Source organism: Vitis riparia, chromosome 6, assembly GCF_004353265.1.
Source record: "Vitis riparia cultivar Riparia Gloire de Montpellier isolate 1030 chromosome 6, EGFV_Vit.rip_1.0, whole genome shotgun sequence".
NCBI classification, from domain to species: Eukaryota; Viridiplantae; Streptophyta; class Magnoliopsida; order Vitales; family Vitaceae; genus Vitis; species Vitis riparia.
This window is the reverse complement of record NC_048436.1, coordinates 18,116,507-18,129,430: the sequence shown is the minus strand read 5'-3', so window position 1 is coordinate 18,129,430 and position 12,924 is coordinate 18,116,507. Positions and strand designations below refer to the sequence as shown.

Here is a 12,924-nt window from a genome sequence, read left to right as displayed (position 1 = left end):
GGGGAGCAAACAACGTTGGAGATTCAGGATCAAATGACTGATCAGCAAACGTACGAAGGGGAGTATATTAGCAGGAATGCTTGATTAGGGTTCCTGCGAAGCTTCTTCATCCAGAGATTGTATTCATGTATGGTGTGAGACATTTCCAGTTCATTTCTATAGACAGGTCAACAATGAAGTGAAAACCTGAAAGCAGAAAGTGTAATTGTTAGCAGCTCTGTTGTGCTGATGCAGCCGACCTGCCTAATTAATCAGGCCACTTTTCTCTTCATGGTGTGAAAATAGAAGCTCAGCAAAGCTTCTGAATTGTGTCTATGGCTATGCTTCAATCAAGTACCTTTTCTTTTTCCTTTCAAATAGCAAGTGTCAAGTGCCTGATCATGAAACTCTAAGCTTAATGCCTTCAATTTCTCCCACAAGTTTAAATTTCCATTAAAATATTATAAGTGGTGAGTTATACTTAAACTAGATTAATGAATACATATTTCAAGGTTTTCTTTATCTCAATCAATGATGGAATCTTATTAGTGTGAAATATGTTGATGTTTCTTTTAAGACTTATGTCAAAGTTAACTTACTCTACCAATATTTTATAGGTGATATTTAAGTGATAAGGAAATTTCAGAATTTTCCACTAAGTTTTTGTCATAAATTAACAATGTGTCGAAATTTCAATTTATCCGTACCCGTAACCTGTCATGTCATTACCTTTTTTGGCCAAAATTATTGTTTTTGTTTTATTGGGCTATGAGTTGAGCCTTACCCATCTAGCCCACATTTTGGCTTACTATGTACGTAATCAAATAAGAAATTGAAAGATTTCATTTAAATTATTTATTTAGAAATTTCCTAAAAAGCTAATCATTGATTCTTCTCTTTGTTGGAATAATGGAACGGTTGTCCTCCTTACTAAACTTGTTGAAGAGATGAAATATAAGTATATATTCAAGATATATCTTTTTTATTAGGGGTTGAATCAATCATGGGAAGAATAATTAGGTTAAAAAAATTATGATGCATTAATGGAAAAATAAAACTTCCATAAAAAAGAAGCAAATGAAAGGCTTTCATAAAAATTCTCATTGGTATATATCCTTTCTTTGATTAAAATTAAAAATAAACTTAAAACCGATACAAGAGGAAGATTTGAACACGAGTCCTAGACTTGAAAAAGATAACATGTGCCATTAATTTATATATATATTAATAAATATCCTTCAACCAATTATTTATTTATAATAACTTTTACATATTATAACATCTTTTATAAATTATAAATATTTTTTTATAAATTATAACTAATATATCATTATAAATTAATTAAAATAAAATAATTATAATTAAATTAATTTTAATACTTTTATTATGTGTGTTTTACTTTTTTATACTAATTAAATACAAGACAAGTATAAATTTATGAATAAAATTATCAATATTTTTAAATAAAAATACTTATTGTATATCATTATTTCTTTTATATTATATCAATATTTATCACAACTAATATTATTACCTAATATTACACAATTTTTTGTTAAAACAATTTATATATATATATAATATATATATAATATATATATATATTATATATTATATATATATATATATTATATTATTTCTTCTATCTTTTTTTTTTCAAGATCTATGAGTTTTAATTAATTTTCTTCAATCAATATTTTTATTTATTAAAATATCCATAAATATTTCTTGATATTTTTTTTTATCTCAATATATTTGTAAAATCCAACTATATATATATCCATGAAAATCGATATTTTCTTTTGATCAGTCCATGAAAATCGATGTTTCATCTTGATTCCAATAAATATCAAGGTTAAATGTAATATATGTTATGGTTAATGACAAACATCTTAATGCTTCTAGATACATATGTAAGGTTGGATTTTATACATATCACAACTCAATTTTGGTACTCATATGTTACAGTTGCTACTAAAAATGTCAATGTTGTCTATGAAAAAATTAATATTATTTTACTATAAGTTTTAGTTTTTAATGGAAAATGAGATTTTTTTTACCATATGAAATCTATTCCCAAATTAAATTTGGTAACTATTTAATTATAATAACAATAAAGTCTTGAAACAATGTAAATAAACTATTATTCAAAACAAAAAATATTATTATATATACATTTGAATATTATAAACACTATTTCAAAAAAAAAAAAAAACTAATTACTCTCAATTTCCTATGCATAAATAAAACCTAATTAAAAACATTCAATTAAGATAATATAAACTTAAATTGAAAGCACAACATGATAGATTTTGAATCATGATTTCTAATCTTACCATTTATTGTAGGTTAATGATGCCTAATTTAATTTTGTTAATAATTTGTTTAAATAAAACTTTAACCTAAGTTTTACCTCATTGTATATTACACTTAATTTGGGCCTTTAATGAGGAGGACTCAAGTTTTCACCTTACAAATTAGAGGATTTATTTTATTTTAATTTATTTGATGACTTGATTATTGAGACATTTTTAATCTATGCATATGAAAGTTCAATCATGTTTTCAAATAATTAAGATATATATTTTATTGAACTTATATGGTTCCAATAAGTGAAATATGGTAATGGGTTTAAATTTTATCATTGATAAAATATCCTGAATTTACTTGGTGTTGATTGTTATGAGGCAGTAAGTATCCCGAGGTTTGAGTCATTATAGAAAATTTTAAAGGCTTAACCATAAATCATATCATTTTTTTTAAGATAGTCATTATCGTCATTATGTCTTTATTATCGAGTAATATATAGAAACATTATAACGTAAAAGAAAATTCTAATACTTGTTACTAAAATAGACAAATTATTGTTAATTTTTAGTGGTCCTATTTGCCGCACAATTAATAAATTAATTTGATTATAATGGTAACTAATTCTCATTAATGAATTAACCTGTATTTAACTGTACAAAAAGTTAAGATTTAATCCGTCATAAAAAAAATTGAATTTCTTTATTATGTTTTACAAGTTTGATTTTCTTTACCAAAGGCATTTACCCTGCAATTGTACAGACAATTTTTTATTAATTTTGAAACGGTAACCATGTGCATGCCCAGAGTTCGGACACGTGTCGTAAGGAGATTGGATGATTGACTTAGTAGTAACGTAATAATGTAGAACAAGAGACATGGTGAAAATACTCAGGTTAAAATCCCAAACCTCTCCCTGCTGCCGAACCTTTACTTTCTTCATATCCGAGTTTCCCTTCCTGTTCTCTTCTTTTACAGTGAACCCTAGCTCTGAAACCCTAGCCTTTTCAACACGTCTCACGGTCATCGCCCTCCGACATCCGAAGTGACGCCCACCTCTCTTCGGGAGGCTTCAGGTTTGAGGTTTCAGATCTGTGCCTCTATGTACTCTTGAATCTCTCTCTAGATATATATGTTCAAATAAAAATTTCGACTTTATCTTAGGGTTTGGTTTCAGATCAGATTTTTTTTTTTTTATTTGTGAAAGATAATTACAGAGTGGAATGGAAATTCTGCAGAACCAGATTGATAACTGGTTCGTGGCTCAACCCGGTTGGGTTCCCTACACTGGCAGTCCACTTATGGTTCGTGGTTTTGGGTTGGCACTAACCCGAACTGGACCGATAACCGAGTAATATTTTGATGGTTTAATGTGGTTGGAAGTGAACCTATGATTATCGTCATATTGTTGTTTGTGTTTACATAATTGGTTATTACATGGTTTTTGAACTATCTTTACTGTATATTTGCGGTGGCAATAGAAATTTCATGAAATGAAATTCATTTGGGGTGTATTTGAAATTTTCATAATTTATTAAGGTTTATGATTTATTCTATAAATTTGAGTATTCTTTGTGTGTTTGTGTTGCTTTGATGCCTTTCTTGTGTTTTGGTATTTGGATTAACTGCTTGTCTTTTTTTCAGTCTGAAGAAAAGTTTTTGAAGGCCAAATTTACATCATTTGTTCTGAAGACGAACAGAGGCTGCTTCCCAGCAAGGAATGCATGCTTGCATGACCTTTTGACATTTCTGCAATGTCGGGGTTACTCAATGTATTGCCTCTTCTCTTAATAACCTCTCTAAAGTTGCTGTAATATTGGAATGTCAGTCATTTTTTTAAGAGTTGGGGTATTTTATTTTTTGTCACTCTTTTTGTTTCAATGAAACATAATTCAGAGAAAATTTTATGGCAAGCTGTGGTTTTCTTTAGCCTCCTTTTCTCCCTGATTTTTAAACATGAACCTCAAGAAATATATACAGTGCATTTAATGTGCTCTTAGTTCCCATCATGTTGGGGAAGATGATAAATATGTTTGCAGTTTCATAGATATAACTCTGCTTAATGCGTTACCCAGGTTGTAGCTTAGTGGTAGTGCCCTTTGGTGATGAACTAGAGGTCCTGAGTTTGAGCCTCACTTGTATTAAAGTAGAGTAGAGTAGAGGGGCAGGCCAATTCACCTGGGCTTTGTTTTGGTGGCAGTTGTGATTGATGCTGCCTGTCAGGGTCGATTCCCTGTTAAAAAAAGGGGCCTTTATTATGCATTATAATGATTGGTTGTCAAACCTTTAGTTTTTGGTCTGTGATTTTGGTATTTGGTTTTCATTTTTTCCCTTCTTTTTCCCTTAAATTTGTTCCTTTTAACTTCTTGCTGCAGTCTTCTCTCAATGGATCAACTTCAAACCTTCAAGATAGCAATGGGAGATCTTTTGCGACATCTTTTTCAGCTCAATCTGGTGCAGCATCTCCTGTTTTTCATCACAGTGGTCAGTGGATCTTTCTGGAGTTTTACTTACTATTTTACACAAAGCTTGATTAATTAAAAGGCTTTTTTTGTAGGAAGTATTCAAGGCTTACACAATATTCATGGGAGCTTTAACGTTCCCAACATGCCTGGAACACTTGCATCAAGAAACTCAACAATAAACAGTGTTCCTTCTGGTGGGGTTCAACAACCTACTGGAAACCTTTCCAGTGGACGATATGCATCAAATAGTCTTCCTGTTGCACTTTCTCAGGTATATACTTGGATTCTTTAGCACATGACATATTAATGTAATTTAATACAAGTTGCTGTATCAGGAAACACGTTTCTTTATCTGTTCTCTTCTAGTTTTATATTGTTCAGATTTGTATACCATGTCATTATTGCATTTTCCTTTCCAATTCATGCAGATATCCCATGGGAGCTCACATGGACATTCAGGAGTCGCAAATAGAGGAGGTATAAGTGTTGTAGGAAGCCCTGGATATAGTAGTAGCACCAATGGAGTTGGTGGTTCTATTCCTGGAATTCTCCCTACCTCTGCAGCAATTGCTAACCGGAGTGCTGTCCCAGGACTGGGAGTATCTCCAATATTGGGAAATGCAGGTCCTCGGATTACGAGTTCAATGGGAAACATAGTTGGTGGAGGCAACATTGGGAGGAGCATTAGCTCTGGTGGAGGATTATCTGTGCCCGGTATTGCTTCTCGCTTAAATTTAGCTGCAAATAGTGGATCGGGAAGTTTAAATGTCCAAGGACCAAATAGATTAATGAGTGGTGTGCTTCAGCAAGGTATGGTACTTTTAATCTCTGAACATTACATTACTGCTAGTGGCTTTTGAACAAGGTGTTTCAATTTTTATTCTTAGGTAAAATAGTGTCCGTTTTACTTGCCATCAATGGTTGGGATTGTGATTTATTACCAGAGTTCGTGTTGGTGGGTGATGAATGTGTGTGATTTTTTCTAGTCTTTGTATTAGGTCTTACAAATTCACAAGTTTAGCACCTTTCAAGGTTGTTATTGTTAACATTTTTTTCCCATGTTTGTAAAAAGATAATATTTTGGGGACGTTGGAAGGGATTTCAACAAATGGTATGTGAGTTGGAAAGTTGTAACAAAATCATGTTGGGACAATTGTGAAATGATATTGTATTACTTAGATTATTTGTAAAGGGAGCATTCGTGGAGCATAATTGGGTAGTGCCAGAAGTCATGGTTGTGTTCAGTGTATCTTGATTGAGGAAGTTTGTCAATGAAGCCATGGATCTTTTAGAATCTCGTATATCATTTCCTTATTAGCAGTCAAATTTTAGTCATAGTTCACTATATTTTGACAAAGCTTCAGCATGTCATTAGGGAGTTCTGTGTTGAAGGCCCTATAAACCAAATATTAGGATGCCATTGGCTCATTTTATTTTTTGGCTGTCTAAGAATAACCCTTAGTTGGACTTATCAAAAAAAAAAAAAAAAAACCTTTATTTGGGTTATTTAACTTCTGGCCAATATGTTGCTTTAACCTTGGCATTTCAGGTTCTTACATCTTGCTAATCCTGCTTGACCTGAAATATTAATTCTGGAAAATTTCTTGCAGTTTTGTTGCATGTATGCTATGCAGGAAGATACTCAGTTTGTTCTATGTGAAAATATTTGATTTGATTGAGACTAATGCAATTGAAATTATTCAAAAAAATCATGAAAATATTTGATTTAATATAATTCTGTTTACCCTTTTTGCTTTTTTAATTCAATTAATGTTTATTGCTGCACTTATAAAAAAAAAATTATTGGCACATTGGATTTGAAATGGTGAGGGGCTTTTAGTGAAAAGAAGAAATGGATAATTTATAGGCTTACTAGTTGTGATATTATCTGCTTTTATGAATGACACTTTTCTGCATTCAGCATCTCCACAGGTGATTTCTATGCTAGGAAATTCCTATCCTTCTGCTGGAGGTCCATTATCTCAAGGCCATGTCCAAACAGTCAATAATCTGAGCTCGATGGGGATGTTGAATGACGTGAACTCCAATGAAAATTCCCCCTTTGATATTAATGATTTCCCTCAGTTGACAAGTCGACCTAGTTCTTCTGGAGGACCTCAAGGACAATTGGGTAATTAAAGAGCTTGCATTTTGCTCTTGGATACTTCTTTGGGTGCGGTTAGCCCTGCAGTCAGAATGTAATTTAGACTGAAAAATTTCAGGTTCCCTGAGAAAACAAGGTCTTGGAGTTAGTCCTATTGTTCAACAGAATCAAGAGTTCAGCATCCAAAATGAGGATTTTCCAGCTTTACCGGGATTTAAAGGTGCTTGTTCATTCTTTTGAGCTAATTTATTCTGTGATTTATTTTCAGCCTAATATGGACATTAATTCCTTGCTATAAACTTTAATCAATATCTCATAGTTGGTAAGTTGGACAAATAAAGTTTTCACTGCATCCCATTTTCTTATGATGGTATTTACTTCGCTTCCAGTCTTCTAGATTTAGCATTATTTTGTGCTTGGTTGTATATGCAAGTCTAGAGTGGTTTAAAGCAATGCCAGGTGATCAGCTGAATGAGTTGTACTCTAAATGAACTGATTCAGTATTTTTCTGTGCAAAAGTTGATGCATCATCAAATATCTCCATCAGTGCAGTCCAATAAAGATAGAGGCCCTGGTCAGTCCTTATGACTTTCATAAAACTTGGAAGTATACAGGCCTTCCCTTTATGCTAGCTTTAGTCGATGCTCTTGATAAGTCTGATCTTCCATGCATCCTAATGCCCCAGCTTCCTCCAGAGGCATGTAATGGGAGCTGAAGAAGTGAAGTTTTCAGATTAAGCTGCTGATATAGGCAATCCTAGGATAGCTGCCTATAATCATATAATATCTTTATGCCCCCACTGTCCCCCAAGGAATCTAATTGGAGCTGAAAAAGTGAGATTTTCAGATTGAGCTGCTGATGTAGGTGGCACTGAGGTAGCTATCCACAATGAGTTAATAGTGGCTAGGGCTCTATCTTATCTGGCCTTATGGTGGAGTGGGGGATTGGGGTATTATATGGTAATGGAAGAGAAAGTAGAACTTAGAAGATGGGAAAATACCTTAAAGTCTCACTAAAACCTTTTTGGAGTTTTGAAGAGAAAAAGGGAGATAAACCTTAAAATTTTACTAAGTCCTTTTAGGAGTCTCATGTCACACAAAAAAAAGAAAGAAGAAGAAGAAAACCATGTCTTACTATTAAAGTTAAAAATCTGCAAAAGTATTATCATTTATTGTATTTTTGCTTTTACAGCAATTAGCCTTAATTTTAGGCCTTAGGAAACTAAAATGCAAACCAAAAGTCATAAACAAAGAAATTCAACGACATAGTAACCTATTAGATTCTATTTTCTCCCCTAGAACTTCTGTATCTTCCTTTTTTGGAATTAAAAGGAACCAGAAAGGTTAAAAGTAGTGGAACTTCTCATATAAGAAAATCTTAGTAAAGAGAAATCAAGTTTATAACAATGTCAATTTGAAAAATTATAAAAGTACTAGTGTCTGAGTCAAGTTAAGATCTCTTTGTTCCCTTTTCGTGAATAAACTTGAGTGCCCTCATTCCTTCAGGTTGTCACAATGGTACATATATTTGATAATTAGATTTCTGAAGGTTTATTTGAGCTGCTTTCTTGAATTTCTTTACTGCTTTGGAGCATCACAAACTATCTTTGAACTTGTGCAGGTGGTAATGCTGATTATGCTATGGATTTGCACCAGAAAGAACAATTTCATGACAATACTGTATCTATGATGCAATCTCAGCACTTCTCTGTGAGTACTAGATTTTCAGCTTTTGAGAAATTCTGAATGCTTCTATCATATTATATTATGCTTTGGATGTCATGAATTTGCATTTTACCCTTATGCTTCCCTGTTTCATTGAGCAGATGGGAAGATCTGCTGGGTTCAACTTGGGGGGATCATACTCCTCTCATCGTCCACAGCAACAACAGCAACATGCTCCTGCAGTCAGTAGTAGTGGTGTCTCCTTTTCACCAGTAAACAATCAGGATCTCCTTCATTTGCATGGCTCAGATATCTTCCCATCTTCTCACTCAACCTATCACTCACAGGTGTGGTAATTTGGTACTAGAATTTATAAATGGCTTATTTGCAAAGGCATTTTTGGACACCACAAGGCAATGAGATCTTTCCTCTTATATTTTCTTTCAGTCTTGTTCTTTATTTTCTTTGATGGTAGCTGAAGATTGAAAATTTTCCAGTTTGAAGGAGTCATTACAAAGAAAATTGGTGGCTCTCCAATAAGGTGTAGTTTTAAGAGAAAATAGTATTTAGTTGTTAACGTCAAGTCTATATGAACTGATTGGAAATACTATGTTGATCAAAATGGAAAGATTTTTGTTAATAGAAAAACAAGAGGGAGGGTTTCATTCCTCAATGGTGCTCTGATGCCACTTCAATCATTTATCATATGAATTGCCTGTCAAGAAAAGAAAAAAAAAGATCATTTGTTCTATAAATTAGTTCTTTCATCTGTGAAACAATCTCTAAAATTGTGAATTTCCCATTTCACCTTGTGTTCAGACAAGTGGACCTCCTGGTATTGGATTAAGACCTTTAAATTCTCCAAATACTGTTTCTGGTATGGGGTCATATGACCAGCTTATCCAGCAATATCAACAACACCAGAACCAGTCCCAATTTCGCTTGCAACAAATGTCAGCTGTTAGTCAGGCATTTAGGGATCAGGGCATGAAGTCGATGCAGGCTACACAAGCTGCTCCGGATCCATTTGGTTTGCTTGGCTTGTTAAGTGTAATAAGGATGAGTGACCCTGATTTGACATCTCTTGCCCTTGGAATTGATCTAACAACACTGGGTTGAACTTGAACTCGGCCGAAAATCTTCACAAGACTTTTTGGTTCCCCGTGGTCTGACGAGCCAGCCAAAGGAGATCCAGAGTTCAGCGTGCCTCAGTGTTATTATGTAAAGCAACCACCTGCTCTACATGTATGTTGCTATTATCGTGTTTTTTAATTTTCTCTATGCTCTTGGGCATTTCTCTTTTGTGATTGCCACTTTGATTTCTTGCAGCAAGGTTACTTCTTGAAGTTCCAGGTGGAGACATTGTTTTATATTTTCTATAGGTGCATCTCTTTATTTGATCTCTCTTAATTTCTTCCTCTTGTTTTATTTGTTTTCCCCACTTTTCTGATAGAAACTGCTAAACTGGCTCTTTATTTGTCCAGACTCCTTATGACTCATGAGTTCTGAAACCTGATGTGATCTTTTTGCTTCTGCTTTTTTTTAGCATGCCGAAAGACGAAGCCCAATTATATGCTGCAAATGAACTGTATGTTTCTTGGCTAAATTAATATTTTGTTATATTTATTAACACCTTTTTTTTTCCATTTTTTTTCCTGTCCAATTTCTGTATTGTGGATGTGTCTCAGAAAGCCATTTATGGAGATTTCATGTTTTCCTTTTCATGCTTGGTTAACTTCTTGAGTGTTTTACCTTTATGCAATTTAGACTAACAAGTTGAGTGTGATATTTTGCTAAGATCTGTATGACATCTCTTGTTGGCAGCTACAACGGAGGCTGGTTTTTCCACAGAGAGCACCGGCTGTGGTTCATAAGGGTTGCTAACATGGAGCCACTTGTTAAGACAAACACATATGAGAGAGGATCTTATCTTTGTTTTGACCCAACACATGGGAGTCAGTCCGAAAGGTTCACCACTGATCAACATACAAATTCCATCCCTCTTTCATTTTGTTCATGTTCTATATACTGATGGTTTTAATCAATTCTAATCTCCTTAGTTGATCTTGTTATTTGGCTGCAGGATAATTTCGTTCTCTATTATGAACTGTTGGAAAAGAAACCACCTCTACCGCAACATTAACATATATTCCCAGTTTACAATGTAAAGTTTCTAACTTTTTAAGTTTTATGGAACCCATTCATTAGATCGGAAGTCAGTTTGTAGCTTTAATGTTCCTTCAATTTGGCAATTGTAAGCAATTGGTGCATCAATATTTATTGCGTTGATAAGTTATTTTAGTCTCGTTTGCTTTTCTATTGATTCTAGACAACATGATCAAAACCAATGAAACGTCTTTTGAGAATTGGGGGAAGCTTTATTTTGGTGAATTTGAGTCCATAGAACTGTAGTACCGTAGCCATCAGTCTCAAAGCAGAGAAGAAGTCTGTGATGGAGGACATGGGTCACTGGAAGATATGTCATCGTGTATATATAACATCACATTTATTTGTTCTTTATTTTAGGTACCAGTGATGTGCCATTTGGGTACACTGTCTTGCCCTATTGCCGCTGTTTCATTCATTGTTTCTGTACTGGAATTGCAGAGGGCCTGAGTAGGGTGAAAAATCGCATAACAGGATTCAAGCATTTTGTGCTACCCTACTGTATAACTGCAGGTGCATGTATTGCCACCGTACGATTGATATCATAACCGACTCTGCCTTAATTTTTTATGGTTGCATTTTCAGCCATATCTCACCAGAAATCCTGTACCTTTTTATTCATATTCAGGCATAGACTGGAAAATCTGCGGTTTGGTAGATCCTCCAAGTCTCTCCATTCCAGGACGATGTCTTTTTTTTTATTTGTTTGGGTATTGGACTTTCACTCTGTAGGTGGATATTTGCTTTCTTCGTTAATACTGCCACAAGAGCTCATTTTGCGTCTTTGAGCTAAGAATCACTGAGAAGAGAAGACCCGGTGATCAGTGATGCCTCACCTTCACCCATGCAAACAAGTTGGAAATATAAACAATGTAAAGAATTAGTTATAATATTCAGATATTGTAGAGAAATTTTGATTGAAAAAGCATCGACCAAGGCATTTGAAGTATTTCACAATGAGAAACAGGCTCAAGGAATCAGTTTCACGCTCTGCCAGGACCCCCTTGTTACTATGTTGTTTTATCGGTTCATAAAGCTCTTCCCTATCTCTGATTGGGACTTCCGATGGATGGTCAATTCCCCCAGAGCCATTTCTTACTGGAATGTGTTGCCCAGTAGGCCAGGCATGGTCTGCCCGTTGCCCAAGGGTGCCTGATCCGTTTTTCCAGCATTCCCAACTGGAATATTTTCTCCCGTTGGCCTAGCCGGCGCTTCTGCGTTTGCTTCTGGTTTTTTAGGGCTAGGCGTTGGTTTTCTTCGGGCTAAGAAATAAACTGCTGTCAGTCCTAAAGGTATTCCAACTGCCAAACCGATCACCAGAGCTCCTCTCTCTTCTCTTCCTCTTTGGGTGATGGAGACCTGGGTTATCCTTTAAACTGCAAAAAAGGTACACATTGACAAAAATTGAGTATAAAAGTTTTACTTGGATTAGGAACTCCACGAAGCTCTGGTCCTATGGTGACCTTATATTTTTTTTTCTTGCTTTTGGTTACACTCTCTGGTATTTCACCGGAAAAGCTATTATCACGAACGTTGCTACAGGAATCACAAGACAGAAGGGTCAGAGAATCATGAGAAATGGTAAAAATGTTCTACACTCGGAAGTTCACAGTATGTGCATGCTGTCTGTTGTAGAGGAACTTACAAGACCCTTAGATGCGGCAGATTCCCAAGGAAATCTTGAATGGGACCATCCAGACTGTTGTATGCCAGACCTCTGAAACAATTTTAAACTTTTGAGGAAGAAAGTCCAAGAAAATGATGGTTTCAAAGTGGTGTAGTGGTGGGTTGATGACTTACATGGTTTCCATGACTTCCATTTTGCTGGAGTCTGGGAGAGGACCATCTAGGCCATACCCTGAGATATTTCTGCATTACATTCATGTTATATTTTGATCAGAATTAGACAGGGAAAAGGTTAATGGTTAGAATGAAGTGTGAATTTTCTTATTCAAGGCCCGTAAATGAACACCATACAGAGAGGTTACTCTAGGAGGGTCATTGCCGCTGCAACCCAACCACTGCCACACGGTGTTGTTAGGGGACATGGATCCCCACTCCATCCCTCTAGTTGCTCAAGGTTGCTTACTAAACTTGCCAGTCCATCCGCTGTTTGATCAAACCACCAACCAACCTACCATTAAGTACTTGTATAACTAATGAAAGATAATGAGGGAGGGTGATGGGGAGAGGAACTTACAGTCATCCTCTGACGTTCCAATGGTGACAAGAGGATCAC

General features: G+C 34.7%; 1 protein-coding gene, 1 non-coding gene and 1 pseudogene across 2 annotated transcripts in view; 1 reads left to right on the top strand and 2 right to left on the bottom strand.

Moving 5' to 3' along the window:
* Nucleotides 1-3,313, bottom strand: part of LOC117917077 (putative leucine-rich repeat receptor-like serine/threonine-protein kinase At2g19230) — a 12,376-nt gene extending 9,063 nt beyond the window's left edge. The window contains exon 1 of the mRNA XM_034833304.1: nucleotides 3,165-3,313. Within this exon, the coding sequence (XP_034689195.1) occupies nucleotides 3,165-3,313 (149 nt within the window). The remainder of the gene's footprint in view (nucleotides 1-3,164) is intronic.
* Nucleotides 3,210-11,248, top strand: LOC117916802 (annotated as a pseudogene).
* Nucleotides 4,690-4,770, bottom strand: LOC117917184. Its single transcript, XR_004651647.1, has one exon. It is a non-coding gene; the product is annotated as a small nucleolar RNA snoR35 (small nucleolar RNA).
* Nucleotides 11,249-12,924: the final 1,676 nt, after the last annotated feature.